Raw genomic sequence first — 18,196 nt, 5'->3', positions numbered from 1 at the left:
TGTAAGTCACCATTATTGAAGAAGGATTCGTTCTGGCACGTAACTGTCAAATTACTTTTGTCTTATTTATCATATAATTACACTGGCCTTTGATTTATCTATAAAAACTTTCTAAAAAATATTAAATTTATATTTTAAAGTTCGTAAAATCGTAAAAAATATTTACATTAATCTTCTACTCTGTTTCATTGAACTTCTTAGAGAGCTTCTGCTCGCTTTTTCACGCATTTATTTTATGTTAATGTATTAAATGTTTTAATTTTAGACCCAACCTTGACTCTTCTAAATTTGTCTCTACGGAATTCTACAAAAACTGGTTTCCCAATAATCAAGTTCTATTTCAAGAGCAGAAATGGGCAACTGTAGGTTTCCTACATCATTTATTTTATTCTACCAAACATTTTATTTTACTTCTGTTTCTAACACACGCTGCCACCTCTAATGTGAAATGCACTGGATGGGCGGGCAATTACAGACTCGCACGGCAAAAATATTACGACAGCAAATAGCTCAGTGAATCAAACGCAAATGAAAATAAGAGTCGAAGCCATCGACATTTGAATCGAGATCCGAAAACGATGGAACACTTTCGCACGGGGGAAGCCTCGTGGAGTGGAGAGACCTCCAAGATGTTCGTGTTTTCGTGTGTAAGCTTTTTGCTCTTCTGTTTTTTGTGCTTTATATTTTTTGTGTAATTTTTTGGTTGTTAGCCCAATGCGGAAGTCGGGCTCGAAACGAATGTTTCTTTGTCTAACAACTGTATTAGCCAGCATCGCGCCCGCCGCGCCGCCTTCTCAACACCCGCATCAATTGATCAGCACTCCTGGAGCAATTACGACCACCGCCCGCTGACTTCGCCTCGGAGTTTTTTATTTTGTTTCTCGCTTTATTTAATAAAATCAAATCCAATCATAAATAAATTTAAACCCGTTTGACCACAAACTTAAGCCAAATGAACACACAAGCGCACATGAACTTATATCTACTTGTAGAAAATCCCGATTGGCATGTAAGAAACGTGCAGGTTTTAATGCGAATCATTCGAGAGCCGAGATTACACAGGAAAAATTTGTAACAAAATCGGGCTTAAAATAAGAATTATTTCTTGATATTATATCTAAGAATATTGAGGCAACACATCAACTTTTCATTGAAATATTACAGGAAATTAATGATTGACATAAAAATTGTATTAAATTGTTCTATTTCAGGGAACTTTCGTTTTTTTTGCAGTGCATTAATGTAAGGCACGGAATTGGAATTGAAGTCCGGATAGTTGGAGGCGGAACCTGAGACGAGGGCATGGAATCGGAATCGGGTACGGGCACTTAAGTGCGTTCGCTCCAATATTGTCGTGGGCTGTGGAGTGCTGAGTGTGTGCCTCGGATACGGATGATTGCCTGGCTTTAGCTGTGCACATACCAATGCTGCTGGTTATATATAGATCGGTTGAGCTATGTTGTAGCTACAACTCTATCCGCCCCCTTCTCGAGTGCTTGGTGTTGTGTTGTCAACTCTGAACATTACTCACTCCATTGAACAGTTAGCGAATTCAATTGGACGCGAAAAGTGCGAAATATTTATCGCACGACAGCGATACCCTTTAAAATGCCGGGACTATCAAACAGCTTTTTAATTGGTTAATTAAAGTAGTATTTTGTTACCTCTATTTGTAATTGGCAATAATAGCTTTAAGTCATTTATTCAAGTGGAAGCAATATAAGTTTACAATCACTCAAGAGAGATACAAAAATAAATAAAATTTTATTAGTTTTAAAATTTTTTTTATATTTTCTTATCTATTTATTACTTTATTTTTAATTTCATTTCATTTAATTACATTTTATTTCCTTGATCAGAAAAATGATTTAATTTATTTTCCATCTCCTCGGAAGCTTGATGAAATCTCTTTTATTGAGTGGCTCCATCAAATCTTTCCATTACCATTTTTATTTTCCACTTCCTTTTCAGTTTGTCCTCTGGCTGGGGAAGTCATCTAAGACTTTCCTGGGTCGCCTGCGTTTCGACCTCGACGCAGTAGCCGCTTGACTTTTATATATTTTGCTGCTTTTTCTTGTTATGTTGTTTTTAGTTTATGTGCTTTTTTTCTGAGCCAGTATTTACAAGCGTGTTTAATCGTAATCGCCAGAGAGCAATTCGCTCGTGTGCGCAATGCTAGCTGAGTTTTTTTTAATAATTTTTTTTACGTTTGTGTCCGATGTTCCTTTTTGCATATTTCGCTCTCTTGCCTCAATCAATTCAATGTTGAATTTTTTCTTCAGTTTCCCGCTCATTTGCATTAACTATAAATTCAATTTAACCCGAGACATTATTTTACTTTTTTCCTCCACTTTGCATATCAGATGACGCGAATTGGGGGGTAAAACACTGCTCTCTTGAAAAAATATCTTGATTTCCTTCTCACTGCTCGAGTTATTTACACGCTTTTAATTCAATTCAATTGCACAATTAATCAAGAGCTTGGTACACCTTGGAGCTGAGTATTCACATTCATTCACTATCCAAATAAAGCCGAATTCACTTTTTAGTTTCCCTGTGCGTGTTTTGGCGCTTGAAGTTCAACAGAGCGTATGAGCGATTTTCGAGTTGTCGAGCCTCTCTTTTTGTGTTTGTTGAACTCTTTCTGTGTTAATTAAACACTTAAAGTTGGCCGCGCTTTGTTAACGCTGTCATAATACCGACTATCCACCTCTCCCCTCGTGAACACAATTGCATTTTTTCCGAATCTGTTCCGTTTTCGTGTGTGCAAAATGATTGATTCGATTTCGCAGTGGCAGCCAACGCACAATGGGCAAAGCCACGCTAAATTTATGGCCCCCAACTCGAAGTGCATGAAATTTTTCACTACGTGCAATGACGACTGACCCCGAAAGATAAAATACTCTACTCTCTAACGTTAGTTTTTGGTTTATAAAATGAATTAATTATTAAAAAATAATATTTAAATGTGTTAAAAATGGGACAAATGTACTGATTATACAAAATTAATTTGTATATAATGGATATAAGCTCTAGATACTTACAAATTTTCAAATGTCAAAAAGCGAGATAATATAAATTTAACTGACTTTATTTAATATTTAATAATCTTTTATTACAAATACAAAATTTGAATTTAGTCAGTACATATAAAAAAAATAACATTTTTTCAGTTTTTATAAGGGGTAACGAACCGCTGTTCATATAAATTGTACCCATTCAATAGTGCACAGCAGTTCAAATATTTTCTGATTCCGAATCAAAGTCGAAGTCGGACTGGAGCCTGTGCTTTTAAGGTGGGTCGTCGTGAATAGCGGAAATTCCACATGCGATCGGCTTGCGAACAAACACTCAAAAGTCAACCTCTGCCTCTTTTGCCATGGATACCGCCAAATGGAAATCAAAGCAAATGGAAAACACGAAAATATCTTGCAGATGCATAGATGCATGGGGAAAAATGAAAATAAAAGACACCCGAGCTGCTCGGGTGCAAAAACATTGACATTTAGAATGCGGACCGAGACTCGGGCCATTCATAATTGCAAAAATGCCATAAAGAGCGGCGAGAAAACCCCAAACGAATCCGAAACCATAACCAAAGTCACCGATGCCAAAAACAAAACCAAGTCGCGACACAGAAACTGCCAAACGAAATCGAAATTGAAATCGAACGCACCGAAAGTCCACAAATCCACTAACCTTGTGCCCCGCATGGGCTATAAAAAACTGCGTATCGATTTCGTTGCATAGAGAAAAAACCATTAATAAATACATAAGGTCGAATTATCTTAAACTTTTTAACATTTAATATTATCAAGATCAAGAATAAATAACAAGAGGTCAAATTTTCTTAAATTTCTTAACATATAATATTATCAAGATCAGATAGATATAAAAATATGTACATTTCAATAGCTCATATTACAAAAACTTAACAACTAAGTCAAGAATAAACTATATACACTTTAATCTGATTCAAATAATTTTAAAATATTAGAGTAATTGTTTTTTTATTTCCATTCCCACGCCATACAATTATTAATATTTATATTTTTTATAATTGGTAATTTGTATAATATTTAAATAAATATTAGGTTTATTTTATAGATATGATAAATATATATATTGACCAAATATAATTAAATTGTTTGAATTTATTAAAGCTTTGCCTGTGAAGTTTCTGAAGTGTAGACGTTGTGGTCTTTCTGCAGGAATTTCCATTGGCAACGGAGTCGTTCGGGCCAGGCCAATTATAGCGCACTTGTCCGCGGACACCAAGTGGGGGCCAAATAGCCATGGCTCCTAACAGCTGAGTGGGAGTGGGGCAGAGTGTGGGACCAGGATTGGTTTTTTATTCAAGTCTACCACATGTGGATGCCGCAAAGTGCATTGGGCAATACGTTTTATTTCCTTTCTTATATTTCTTATTTTTGCTCAACGTTTTGTTTTCTGTTGTTAAGTTGACAACAACAACAAAATTTTCTTGAGGAAATTGCGATACGATACGCAAAACAGGGTCAATAGTTAGTAAGAACATGATCATAACAATAATTAATGGGTTTGTTGCCTCGTCGACTAACTTAAGTGAATCAAAGGTTACTACCTTCATTAATGTTGATACGTATAATTATAAATTTTTAATAACGTCTGAGTGTAATTTAAATATATAATATTCAATTTTATCTCATAAAGCCATTATTACTAGCATTTCAATAGGCCTGTGTTATTTAAGAGAGGTTTGACTATCGTAAGTGCACTTAGATTTTTTTCAATCTATGAAGGTATTGTTAAGGAACGATTAAGGTTCATTCTACCGAAATTGTAAATTTTGTTACCTTTTTTTTCTATTTTGATTAATTTTTTTTAAACTAGGGAACTATAAATTTGTTGAAATATTTAATTTAAACAATATAACTTAAATACAAAGTCGTTTTTTTATAAATTTTTTTTCAACTTGTATAAATATTTTTCTAAGTACTTTTTATTGCAAAATAAAGTGACAATAATTAGAGCGCAGTTTATCTAAGTAATAATTATAACAATAATTTAATAATTAAGGAGTAAATATGCAATGTATTCCCTTGGCTTTTAATAAAAATCCGCAGTCAAGCAAAAGCAGCGAGGCTGTCAAGAACTTTAACCAATTCTCAATCGCAATCTCATTTCTAACGTTAATTCTCGTTGAGCTGAAATTAACGGTCAGGACTGTCAAAGAGATGTTGGTATCTTTGATTATTGGAGCTCTGATCTTGCTTCTCGTCTGGGACTTCCGACGTAAGCGATGCCGAGTTGCCACTTTTGAGAGATCGAAAATCTCCGGACCACTTTCGATTCCTATATTGGGAAATGGAGTGCAGGCATTGACTTTGAAGCCGGAGAGTAAGTTCTACACAAAGCTTCGCAAATTAAATATTTTTTAATTTTTAAATTCATATAACCGGTTAAGATATGATCAAAAGGTTTGGAAAATATTTCAATCAATACGGCAACAACTTTCGTATCTGGATCCTAGGCGAAAGCTACATGTATACCAAGGACTTGAAGGTTTTTGAGGCCATTCTTAGCAGTAGCACCCTACTGAAAAAGGCTGAGCTTTACCGATATATGCGTGACTTCCTTAACGATGGACTTCTTTTAAGCACGGGAAGAAAATGGATTTCTCGGAGGAAGGCTGTAACTCCCGCCTTTCACTATAAATGCCTCGAATATTTTGTGGATATAATGGATAGAAACAGTAGGATTATGGTGGAGAAATTGAGAACGGTTGCAGATGGGAAAACATCAATTGACCTTTTCAAGTATGTATCTTTGGAAGCTCTTGATGTGACCACAGGTAAGATTCCGTATATTGTAAATGCTCATTACATTTTAATAGAAACATATTTTTATATTAGAGACCGCCATGGGAGTCCATGTGAATGCCCAGAACGACCCTAACTGCGCCTACACCAAGGCGCTTAAGAGGTGCGATTATATTGTCTAGGGAGAATAACCTTTCTACTCTTACTATCCTTTTTAGTGTGGTTTATATTGAGTCGAACCGGATGGTAAGTGTCTTCCAGCGTTTTGACTGGCTTTTTCCGCTGGCAGCCCCATTGGTTTACCGGCGATTGCAAAGAGATTTGCGCATTATGCAAGACTTTACCGACAAGGTCATTCGCGAAAGACGAGCGATTCTAGATCAGTCAAAAGTTGACGGCACCTACAGACCGCTGAGTGGGTTATATATAATTGATATGACAATTCAAATAATACATTTGTACCTTCTAGGTCTGGGAGATGAAGAGACCGGTAGTAAATCTAAAATGGCCCTTCTGGACATCCTGCTGCAAGCCTCTATCGAAAATAAGCCCCTAAGCGATAAGGATATTCGTGAGGAGGTTAACGTCTTCATATTCGCGGGAGATGACACCACCACCAGTGGGGTATCCCATGCCTTACGTGTCATTTCAAGGCATCCCAAAGTGCAGCAGTGCATCTACGAGGAGCTATTGTCTGTGCTGGGTCCAGATCCCAACTCTCCAGTGACCCAGTCCCTGTTACTGGATCTAAAATATCTTGAGTGCGTGATCAAGGAGACAATGCGTTTGTATCCGCCAGTTCCAATAGTCGGTAGATACATCCCCGAGGACTTGAGAGTGGGGGATAAAACGATTCCCGGCGATACAAGCGTTTTACTAATGCCGTACTATGTCTTCCGAGATCCAAAATACTTTCCTGATCCCCTTGTTTTTAGGCCCGAACGATGGCTGAATGGCAAAGAGGCGTCTCTCCCTACCTATGCTTATATTCCTTTTAGTTCAGGACCCAAGAACTGCATAGGAAAGAAGTTCGCCTACCTCCAAATAAAAACGTTGATAAGTAAGGTCATACGACATTACGAATTACTTCCGCTTGGAGCGGACCCCAATCCAACATATACATTTATATTGAGTTCCTCTACAGGATGTAATATTGGCCTCAGGCCTAGAAAAACTACATAATAAATAAAATTATCAATTTGATAAACAGTTTTTGTTTTTTATTTATTTTATTATATACATCAGCCAAATTAATAAAATAATACAAAGTTTGTACTAGACCGTCATTCACTTATGAAACTTCACGAATTAGGTACTGATTGAAAAGTAAGTCTATTAGTTATATAAAAAAAACAATAACAAATATTGTTGTCCCATCTTACACGCTTAAAGTATACCAACTTACACAAAATTGATAGTTTCGAAAAAATTAATATCTTTTTTTCTGACAGTCAAATTAATTAATCCCGTTATTAATTTTTAATAGAATTTTGAAAAAAGTAGACAAAAACTTTTTTGCTCAAATTTGGCTTGAGCCTGGCTTATAATATTTTTCCTAAAAGTTTTGTCACTAAAAAGGATTTAAAAAAAAATAAAAAAAAATTTGTTTAGTGGAAAAGTTTTGAGAAAGTTGGGTGTTCCAACTTAAAGACCGTACCAACCTACAGACCTCTTCCCTACTGATACGAACTAACAGTCTTCATATTCGCGGGAGATGACCCCACCACCAGTGGAGATGCACTGCTGTGCTGGGTCCAAATCCCAACTCTCCCGTGTCTCAGTCCCTGTTACTTGATCTAAAATATCTCGAGTGCGTGATCAAGGAGACAATGCGTTTGTATCCACCAGCTCCAATAATCGGGAGATATATCTCCGAGGACTTGCATTAATTCAAACAAAAACGGGGTAAAGTTAGAAGTTATAAGTAATATAGTGCATAAACATTATTAACAAGCATTCGCTTTGCATCTAGTAATAAATTGTTGGTAAAGTTAAAAAAATTAACAAAATATTGTAAATAAAAATTGAAAATCAATATAAATATATTTAAAGTTCAGTCAAGAAAAGGCTTCTGTATTTATATTTCTTATTTTCAGTGGTAGCTTGAATTTTAAAGGTTTAGAGGGAATATAATTCTAAAATTATAAAAAATTATTTTAAAGTATTTATTATTAATTTGACTTGGGTACGTTTTTTCGTATCTATGGTAATCTTAAAATAGTTACTAGACCGTAATTCTACCATTTTTGGCATCCCATGACTCATCTGCTGCTTCCACTTAAGCCACTTTTTTAGTCACCCACATGTGCGAAATTTCCATAAGCCAATTGCAGAAACCTCTGCCCAAACGAACCCAGAAAAACTACCCAAGACCGACAACCGGTAACGACAGTTTTTTTTGTCACAACTCCAACATTAAAACATTCTTTACAGCCCCTGGGCACGCTTCATGCCGCACACATACGACCGCATAAAAGTCTGCCAAAACGATCTCATCATAACTTAAACGTCACGTTGCAAAGAGCCATTAAAGTATTGGCTCCGCAGCCGAAAAAAAAAAAAAAAAGAAAAAATCCCAGGCGACACAGTGAACCAATGACTTCAAGCAATCGGGGAAAAACAAAGAGTTAAAGTGCATTTTAAGAGTGATCAAAGCTGGTTTTAAGAGAGAAACTCGAAGTGCCGGCGATTTGAGACCCGATCCGTGGATTGGGCTCGAAAGCGAAATCAAATCGAAACCGAAAGCCAAGCCGAGTTGAGGTGAGCTTCGTGTTGGACTCTTTCAGAAGAATCAAAAAGAGAAGCTTTGGGTTTTTGGCTTCTTCAGCCGAGCTTGTATCTTTCAGTCGGTTTTTTGGCAGCCGATCGCGCGGATGCGGCTAAGAAAGAAGCGGGTTCAATAAATCTTCAAAAATTTACAACAAGTGTAAAGCGTGAGTTTTTTTGCTTTGGGGAAAAATAGTCTGCAATTATAGACAGAGCGTAAAATTATTTGTGATTGATTGAGTGAAGTGTATGACCAATCTTAAAAAAATTACAGTGTTTTATCAAACTGCGAAACTTGAAATATTTAAATCTGACAAAACAAAGAAGCCTCCCACAATTATTGGTGTGCTGAAAAATGCCCGACAAATGCTTGCCAAACGAAATTTTTATGCAAATTAAGACGCCCGTAATTACAGTGCAACAAGCTCAAATTGCCATGTGCAAACCAAAACCAAAGTCACTTTAATTAATTTTGAAGTTTGCACTTTTAATTAAAGCAAAAAAATGGAAGCGAAAAAATAAAGTTGCAATCAACATTGATTAACATAACATGAATGTCGAGCACTCACATTCGCATATCCATAAACATTCGCGGTTGCCCTGCAACAATATACAAAATAATAAAATAAAATCTCGACCGCAAAGTGAATCCAAAAAGCGTGGAAAAGTGACAAAAGTGCGGTTCTCGTGTGAGCTACGATCATCATCATCGAACGAGTGTTTGGGCTGGTGTGAAACAGAGATCTGAAAATCTGGTAGCTGCATTAATTACAAATTTATTCAAATGAGCAAACAGGTGGAACATAGACAAAGTGCAAACAAGAATCCACCGTCTGGCGTTTGATGATTGTGCAGATGCGAAGATCTCTTGTAGGCCTGATTGATGGAATAATTGCTCCCATGACAAGCAGATTTAGCATAGAGATTTAAGTGAAGCTCATGTCTTAAAGTGAAATAAAATAATGCTATACATTGCCTAAACTTATACGTGCGTAAATATCAACGAGTTATTGGTGAATTAAACGAATAGAAGACGTTTTCATAGATCAGAAGATTAGATTAGAAGATTGTGGTTGTCAGTGGACTTTTTCTGAGATCATTCTCCAGTTGAGTGATTATAAGAAGTTAAATGATATATGTTCGTGAAAAAAACCTTTCTAAGTTTATTTCGATGTTAACCAATTATCATAACGCTGATGGTAGAAGAATTCTGACATCACTTTTTTGGCGTCTGACCACAAGATGTTGAAAATGAGAGTGATCTTTTTGAGAGAATATTTCTTGGAAGAACCAAGTTATTATTCGAAATTTTTTGATATTTAAATTTAAATATAAAAAGAAATAAGGGATTGATGATTGAAAAAAATAATATTTACTGATTAAATATAATCGATTTAATTCAATTAAATTGTTATTTTGGTTTAACAAGTAATAATAAAGCACTTTAAAAATGATTTAAACTTTCAAGACTACGTAAAGTTATTTTTTTACACGACTTCCTTTTACTTTTGCAATGCAAGAGCCAAAAAAAACCTTTATTAATTTTAACAACAAACACTCAAAATAAATGTAAACGGTAGTAAGTGTTAATAGCAACGTATTATAACGATCGACATTTCTTAATAAGATTTCAAAACTTAACAATTACATGAATTCCAAGGATTATGACCAGGCTAGTAATCAATATGATGATAATTATACGCTGTAAAAACTTTTTTGTATCAGACATTAACTCAATGAATATCATGATCATGATCAATAAGTGGTAGTAAATAAATTGAAAGAGAATTCGCAAAACCATGACTGATCAGTTTTTGCGATCGCATAACAAAGGGAGCCAAAGAATGCAAAAGTAATTAAAGTTGCTTATGCGGTAATAAGCATCCAGTTGAAAGAACGGGAGATTGTATTGTATTTAAGTATCCGTGGATCAAAAGTCAATTAAACCACAGACGTGCCTTTATCCACCCACCATCTGTTAAAATGTCAACAATGATCGATGGCTTAATCGGACAGCATCGGTGGAATCTATTGAGTCTACAGCCATCTAATCAGCCCAGTCCACCTCGACCCAAACACGACCGATCTCGCTGGTTGTCATAACCCTGCTTACAGCTCGAGCTCCTCTTGATCTTCTGTTCTCCAAATATGACTCAGAATTGAACTAGCCAAACTGTAGCAAGTTGTATGCTCATGTAAGGCCATAATCGGTATGTCTAACTGCCATAATCCACCCGCTAACTGCTTCGGAAGGCAGCTGGCCTCAGCTTCGCATATAGATTCAGATTGAGCTTCAGTTTTAGCTTCAGTTTCAGGTCCCGACTTCTAATCGCACTTGGACTGGTCAGAGTCGCCGGCTCACCTCGCACAGAAAAACATCGCATGGCACGTACTTTGGCCGAGGCAAAATAAAATCGAAAAGCATAAACAATTTATTTGTACAAAATAACTTTGAACTGTGCAGTTGCAATTGCATTTGCTGCCTTGCTACTTTGCTGCTGCTGAGCTCCAAGTCACAAAATGACTTAACTTATAAGCTGGCATTTTTCAGTGGATGCTGCAATGTTTCAATGCAATCTAACTGACCAGGAATGCAAGGCATGCACTGGCAAAAAATTGGTTTCCAATAAAAAAAACTTGGCAAGTTGTGCATTTTAATAAAAAAATTTTTCTTTAAGGATTATTTCTTAGAAAAAACGAATCATTAGATTATTAAAAGATGAACAAAATTAATATTTTTTAGGTGAAATTTGTTTTTTTTTAAATTAATTAGAAAAACAACTATTTTAATATAAATACAAAATATATAATTAACAGTCACTATTAAGAAAGTTGAATAGGCCCAAAACATTATAACTTTTAAAAAATTTTCTTTAAACCGAAAAAATATTGTTTTTACATTTTTTAAAAATCTTTTTTCCGAGTGCATTCCAAGCTAGTTTCGTTCTAGTTCGACGTGTGAAATGGCCAACTTCAGAGCCACTAAAACTATACAAAATTATATCGAGTTGGGCAAGCGAACTATGTTCGACCGATTGAAGATTGCACTAGAGAGGGGCCTCAAGTACAGTGCTGGGCATTGAGGCATGCCATTGCCGAAAGGTGTTCTAATGACTGGCCAAACGAGCGATTGAACAATGCCTGGAAGTGCTTTTCAGCCTAAGATACAGCCGCTCAGATATCGGCTTCAGTTACAGTTACTAATTAGACAGGTTGCCAAAGATCTAGATAGGTGCGTGACTGACTGTGAAACAAAACTGAGGCTGTAATTGAGAGGAGATCTTTTTTATCTGCCAAACGAAAAACCACTAAAAGTACTCACTTTGTACTCAGATTACCTCATTACCCACGCAGCCTGACATGCTCATCGGTCGTTAAGTACGTTACAAAAAAAACCCCATGTTCCCTACTCCACATTCACCGCAGAAATTTAAGACCCACCTTACCCCGGTAATCGTGCTCTTTGGTTACACCCATCGAGGTTCGAGTCTCGACCCTAAAGCAAGGTTCTTCACAGTACTCCGTCAATTGCTGTTATGACCTTTCTGTCGATTGCTTACTTGGCTAGCATTTTCCTCCATTCAACTGACCTTAGCCAAATCTTTAAAGCCGCCAGCAAAACTCTTAATAACCCTGCCAAACAAAAAAAAATGAGCGAAAGATTTTGCACACCTGAGAGGAGTTGAAGAGGCAAGAGTTGAGTGCCGGACTGCAGCTCATTAATCGAGCAACGAACGGCAGAGCAGATGTTGATGCACTGAGAAAAATATTAACCGGAGATGTTTAGTGTTCAGAAAGAAAAGAAATCATATTTTAGTCAAGATCTGATCTGATTTTTCTTCTTAGTCTAGGAATTGTATACGTTCGGGTCGATCAAAGTTAAAACATAATTGATCATACTTAAAATGCAATTAAGTTGTCTGTATTAAACTAGATAACTATGGTATTATATATTTTTCTTTGTGCTGCAAATTTGGTACCCATTAATAGGCCGCAGTCTCCGCCTCTTGAGCTTCCCAACAAGAAGCGGCAACACTTGAGGTAGCATGGAAACTGGGCAACTTGGCTACTTGCAACTTGGCAGTAAGCCGGCTGAGGCAGTCAGGCAGCAACGAAAACAAAAGTGAAAAGGTCACTAGCACCAGTTGGGCAGCAGTTGTAGCAAGAGGAGCAATCCCGTCTGGAGTTGTCTGAGCCAAAGCCAAAGAAATATACATACACATATACAAAGCAAAACCAAACACTTCAGCACTCGACACTCAGCCAACTGTGGCCGCCAAGCTCAAGCGCCTTTTGATCATCGCACTCGTAATGCCAATCCAGGCGAAAAGGGTACAAAGTCGCAGTTACATGAATGCATAACACCGAGTGACGTCTTAAGTAAGGCAACTCTGCTTGAACCCAACAATTTTTAGAGAAAATGCGCTTTTTGGATGTACTACTAAGAAATATTCCATTTAGTCATCTCAAAAATTATAGATTTTTTTGCAAATTAGTTTTTAATAAAATCATAGCCTTGAGAAATTGTAACTAGACTCTCTAATATAATTATTCAAGTCATAAATTCGTGTGATGATGACAATATCTTTCCTTTAAGAAATTTTAAAAAATCAACATCTCCTTGTTACAAAATTATTTACCATTAAAAAATGGGGTTCAAAAGATCAAATAACTTCATCAACTAACAAGAAACCGTTCGCCTGTATTTGCCGCATTGCTGAATTTGTCAAACAAAAATATTTATGAGTTTTTAATTTAGGATTAATTTTATGTATTTGTTTGTAGCAAAAGAAACAAGTAAGAAAAAAAATAAGTAGTGATAAATCAGAAAATGTAAAATATTTATTATATTTTGTGAGAAAACCGTTGCGAAAGAATATCGTTCGTAAAATATGTAATGTTGTTGCATTGCACAGACCAAATACCATTTGATTTGACATTTTCTGGCATCCGATTTCCAGCTTTGCATTTGCACATTACCATTTATAATAACCGCTCCCAGGGCATCAATTCTTCGTGTCAGTCAGATTCACCAGCTTATTTCCAACTATTATTGCCGTTGTTTCGGTTGTTTTCGCTTGCTCTTCGTTTTTCCGACTAACAAGTTTTCCGCTGGCTTTTGTGTATCTGCAACTCTATGTGGAGTTACTGCAGCAGAAGCAGCCACTTGCCGGCGATCTCTTGCCCAATGCAATTCGCATTTCAATTTTTCTAAACTATTGGCCAATACTTTTGGGGCTTCTCGGTACGTACATATGTATATGCGAGGCTTTAAGATTATTTATCGCCACTGATGGCTTGGGAAAATCCAAACCGAATGGCTGCAGCTGCTTCTTGATTAACTGAAGACGCTTGCGGTTTTTTCAGTGGAATTAATTAAGCTTAATTGAAGCAGTAGATTGAAGATCGGCAATCTCTTTGGCTGGTTGACAACTTTCCACAAATTGTGGAAATGCCGAAATGAATATTGACAGGCACTTTCATTTTCATCTGCAATTCGATTGCCTTTCGCAAATCCGTATTTTCCTGGAGAGAGGAGAAGAGCCCTAATCTGCTGAAGAGTCTTGGAAATCAGTTAGACAAAGTCCATTACCTGGGGGTTATGCAACTGGGGGAAATACAAAAACGGGCACTGAAAAAAAAATAAAACAAAATGATATTGAAAAGTGAAAAGGGAAAGTTAAATTACTATTTTAATATCAACATCAAGTTATGATTTTAAATAAAAATTTAATATTTCTACAAAATTATTATTTATAATATTCTTGAAAATATTTTTTATAAATAAATTTTTTAAAATTTTTTCCTGTGCAGCTTCTGGCAATTGACATTTAGAGGGGCCATTCGAAAGGTGAGCTCAGGTAATAATGGCCGAACAGAAGCAGCTGGAAGTAATTGCGAATGAGACCTCATCAGTCACCGGATTGAGACGTCAGCCCACCAAATATCCCCACGGCCTCAACATCACGGTGCAGACGATCGACGATGATAATGAGGTATCTGTGAAAGATCACAGTGACTACTCCCGCACCTCGGGCGAATCGTGCTGGAGCGAGACCCAGAAATACCGCATTGGCATGCTGGGGAGTCCCGAAACCCTGGCCGAACTTCAAGTTCGACGCTACAAGTACCCATTGACGGCTAATTACTATCTGAATGGCAAAGTGGACGGGCCCGAGAAGCCGACACCCTGGATGCTGTTGGGCTATGCTCGACGAGCATGCCGGTGGAAATACCTTAGATGGCCCATTATTTTTGTAGCGAGTGTTTTGCTCTTTTTCGGACTGATCACCTACTGTTTGTGGCTTCACGATGTCAGCGTGGCTAGAGCCAAATTCCTTCAGCGTCGCTATGAAGCCACTTTGACATCCACGAGCTCGAGCAGCAACGAAGTTTGGGATGAGGAAACCACCGGCAGCACCACCGAAACGGGACCCCAGGAAACCACACGACTCAAGGCGGTGGATGATAGTGGGGAGAGTACGGAATGGCCTGAAATATCGTTGGCAGAGGATGGTGAGCCATCGGATGGAGACGAAGTTGGCGATGGGGACTACGATGACACCCTGCTGCCAGCGGATAGTATAAGATTCACCTCGGGCCATCAGAACAGCTTCGGGGTGCCCATCGAGCAGGACAAGCGAATGCTGCAGTTGCTCAAAGACGTGAGTGGAGGTTGAAGTTTAAGTGCAAAATACACTTTAATTTATTTAAGAAAAACTTCATTAAATTTGGAGATTTTACGTTTTACACTTATTTATTTAAAATTCAAATTTTCTTGAAAATAGTTAGTTACCGTTGAATTAAATATACGACTTATTTTCAAAGAGGTCTTGAATCTGTCCCATATTTTCTTTTTCACCCTCATTTATAACATCTGGTATCCCATTGTCACCCAATTATCACCTCTCCCACTGCCTTTACCTTACAGTTACTGCCCAAACCCCAGGGGACTCCCGCTGGCGATGAACATCCTTTGACCCGGGTGTCCCCCACCCTACCGCCCCCCGCGGCAGCAAGTGAGCGACCCACACAGGCGATGACCTTGACCACCCCCTCGACGACAAACAGTGGCTGCCAGTCGACCATGCTGCCCATGTGTCAGGGAGTGCTGGACTACGATCTGACCTACAATCGCGAAGGAACGGCGCCGCGGGATGCGGGCTCCATGGCAGCCTACGAGAATCTCATCCGGTCCAACTGCTCGGCGAGGGCGGCTGAGTTCATTTGTGGCGCCCTGGAACCCGAATGTCGACCCTCGCACATCGGACAGCTGCCGCCCTGTCGTCGCATCTGCAAGGGTAAGTCAGCGGATATATATTTCCGGGGGAATAATTTGATTTGTGCAAGCGAAGTAGGTACAATTTATATTTGATTATTTCACAATTTAATTTAGCTTAATCTGAGATTTGATATTAATTATTTTCCTTCAATTTCATAGCGATTTTTGAGGCCTGTTCCATAGCAATCGCCAACTCGGATGTCCTGAGCGAGCTGTTCGACTGCAGCTTATATCCTGATGCCCACGAGAGCCACAAATGCGAGGATTCCACGAGGAGACGAGCTCATTGCTATGGCAACGAGTTCCAATGTCATGACGGGAGTTGCATACCCCAAAACTGGCAGTGTGATAAGATCAAGGATTGCCTAGGTGGCGAAGATGAGGATGAGCAATGTTTGGTTTGTGAAGAGGATGAATTCCGGTGTCGCTCGAATGAGAAATGTATCGCAGAAAAACTTCGTTGTGATCAAAACTTTGATTGCTTCGATGGCAGTGATGAGGAGGACTGTGATGACTACGGATCGGGGGACTTGGCTCCTTTCGATGAGGCCGAACTGAACGCCTTCCCAAGGGTATTTTCCTACGCCAGTTTCTTATCTCCAAATGAGACAAATGATAAGCTATACACCTATATAACGGCCACCACCGATGAGGATGCGGGCACGGAGACCAAGTTCCAGATACACAAGGTGGCTGCTCCTGCTCCGCCGGTAAATTCTAGTGCTGAGGAACCTGCTGGAGGGCCCAAAGGATTTGGTAAGTAAACAAACAACCCGAAAAAATTACAGAATCTTTATTTTCGATTACTTGTGAACTGAGCACAAAATTGGTATATTTCAATTATAAAGTAAGTTTCTCTAAAAATTATAAGCAAATATTATTTATTAGCTTCATTTGATAAAAGTGGTTAAGTTAAGATTTATTGTAAAGTTAAATATATCTTTACACTTATAAATATAATAATATAAACTTCTTGTACAGTTTTCTATGCTATACAAATCATATTTTATAATATTTAAAATGTTGTATAATAACATGTTTAATAAAAAGTATCTTTAACTGCACATATTTTCATTCCTCATTTTTTTCTATGGCTGAATCTTGGCTGATTGTTTTTTCTAATTCTTTTACTATTTCGACGTTTTATTATTTTCTCCCAGTGAACTTTCGTGATAGCAAGGAGATAATGATGACCAGCGATTCGGAGAACAAGTTTAAATATTCCCAGAGAGCAAATAGAACCTCTGTGAAGTTTAGCGTAGGAGCACCCACAACTCCGGCGGCCAGAACTGCAAGTGCGATTCCCAGTTCGGCGTTGGTCCAGCAGCGGGAAAGAGAGAGGACCACCAGTACAAGTACCCCTAGTACAACTAGCACCACTTCAACCACAATTGACCCACCCACATCGATGCCCACGCTCTTCGAATTGGTGACTGCTCCAGGTGGTTGTCTTCCCCACGAACTTCGATGCGTGAGTGGCAAGTGCATCACAGTCAGTCAACTGTGCGATAAGGTAAGATATGATATTTAATACACGATTTTTTAATAACTGAGGATTATTTTAAATTTGTTATTTCATAAAATAAATATCTTTTCTTTTAGAGATTAAAATAAAATAAATAAAAAGCTTTAAAAATATTTTTATAAATTTGTTTGATGTACTTTCTCTAGCAAATAGATTGTCCCGATGCTGCTGACGAACTAATGTGCGTTTATCGGGAGCGTCCAAGTGGGAGACGCACCACATCAACCACTTCATCCACTGAACCACCCGCTACATCATCGGAACCACCTGAAACCAGTACTGCCACAACCACTAATGCGGTGACCACTACAAGGCGTTCGTTGAGACCCACGCCCAACCGAAGTCGAAAGCCCAAGTCTTAGAATGATGTAGCTGTAGCTCGCATCTAATGTTTATTTATATCTCTATTATTTCTCATCACTTGTATTTTCTTTCGCTCGCTATATGTATGATAAATGATGTCTATGTAAATCTTTGTTAGTGGCTAAGTTGTTTAGTGTTTAGAGTTGTTTGACTATTTGTATGTGCGTGAAAATTGTATTTTTAGCAATTAATAAAGTTTAAGATGTGAGTAGCTTAAAATATTTTCGTATTAGCTTTGGTAAACCTTTTCTTATTTATTGATTCAAGACAGCTATCAATCGTTTCTATCTTCTTACAGGCTAACCTTGTCAGGAGCATAAAACAGTCCAGAAAACATATTCTTTCCTTTGTTTTGTACTTTCGAAAGCCATAAACATATATGGACAATGCGCTAACGAAATTCAAATGAAATCGATACAATTAAAGTCGGGACATTATTCCGCAACAACACAACCTTGG

General features: G+C 37.7%; 2 protein-coding genes across 3 annotated transcripts; both read left to right on the top strand.

Moving 5' to 3' along the window:
• Positions 1-5,216: 5,216 nt before the first annotated feature.
• On the top strand, positions 5,217-6,983 carry Cyp4d21 (Cytochrome P450 4d21). Its single transcript, XM_017142652.2, has 5 exons — positions 5,217-5,379; positions 5,447-5,833; positions 5,895-5,964; positions 6,020-6,216; positions 6,271-6,983. Exons 1-5 carry the CDS (start codon positions 5,217-5,219, stop codon positions 6,981-6,983), a joined length of 1,530 nt encoding a protein of 509 aa, XP_016998141.2.
• Positions 6,984-8,545: 1,562 nt separating this feature from the next.
• Positions 8,546-17,964, top strand: LOC108058145 (atrial natriuretic peptide-converting enzyme). 2 transcript variants are annotated; one of them, XM_017142699.3, is made up of 6 exons: positions 8,546-8,561; positions 14,382-15,232; positions 15,499-15,868; positions 16,009-16,605; positions 17,010-17,362; positions 17,521-17,964. In XM_017142699.3, the coding sequence occupies exons 2-6, from the start codon at positions 14,435-14,437 to the stop codon at positions 17,734-17,736; spliced, it is 2,334 nt and encodes a 777-aa protein (XP_016998188.2). In that variant the 5' UTR covers positions 8,546-8,561; positions 14,382-14,434; the 3' UTR covers positions 17,737-17,964. The 2 variants fall into 2 exon arrangements, with proteins under 2 accessions (XP_016998188.2, XP_016998187.2); XM_017142698.3 differs by lacking the exon at positions 8,546-8,561 and adding an exon at positions 8,626-8,734.
• The last annotated feature ends 232 nt before the right edge of the window (positions 17,965-18,196 follow it).

This window comes from Drosophila takahashii, chromosome 2L (genome assembly GCF_030179915.1).
Source record: "Drosophila takahashii strain IR98-3 E-12201 chromosome 2L, DtakHiC1v2, whole genome shotgun sequence".
Lineage (NCBI taxonomy): Eukaryota > Metazoa > Arthropoda > Insecta > Diptera > Drosophilidae > Drosophila > Drosophila takahashii.
Note: the sequence above shows the minus strand (reverse complement) of the source record. Positions and strands in the feature narration are given on the sequence as shown.

Coding starts and splice junctions, on each gene's coding strand:
- LOC108058145 (XM_017142699.3), top strand. CDS start 14,435: ATGGCCGAACAGAAGCAGCTGGAAGTAATTGCGAATGAGACCTCATCA. Junction 15,233..15,498: donor TGCTGCAGTTGCTCAAAGAC/GTGAGTGGAGGT, acceptor TTTACCTTACAG/TTACTGCCCAAACCCCAGGG. Junction 15,869..16,008: donor CTGTCGTCGCATCTGCAAGG/GTAAGTCAGCGG, acceptor TCAATTTCATAG/CGATTTTTGAGGCCTGTTCC.
- Cyp4d21 (XM_017142652.2), top strand. CDS start 5,217: ATGTTGGTATCTTTGATTATTGGAGCTCTGATCTTGCTTCTCGTCTGG. Junction 5,965..6,019: donor TACACCAAGGCGCTTAAGAG/GTGCGATTATAT, acceptor TATCCTTTTTAG/TGTGGTTTATATTGAGTCGA. Junction 6,217..6,270: donor CGGCACCTACAGACCGCTGA/GTGGGTTATATA, acceptor TGTACCTTCTAG/GTCTGGGAGATGAAGAGACC.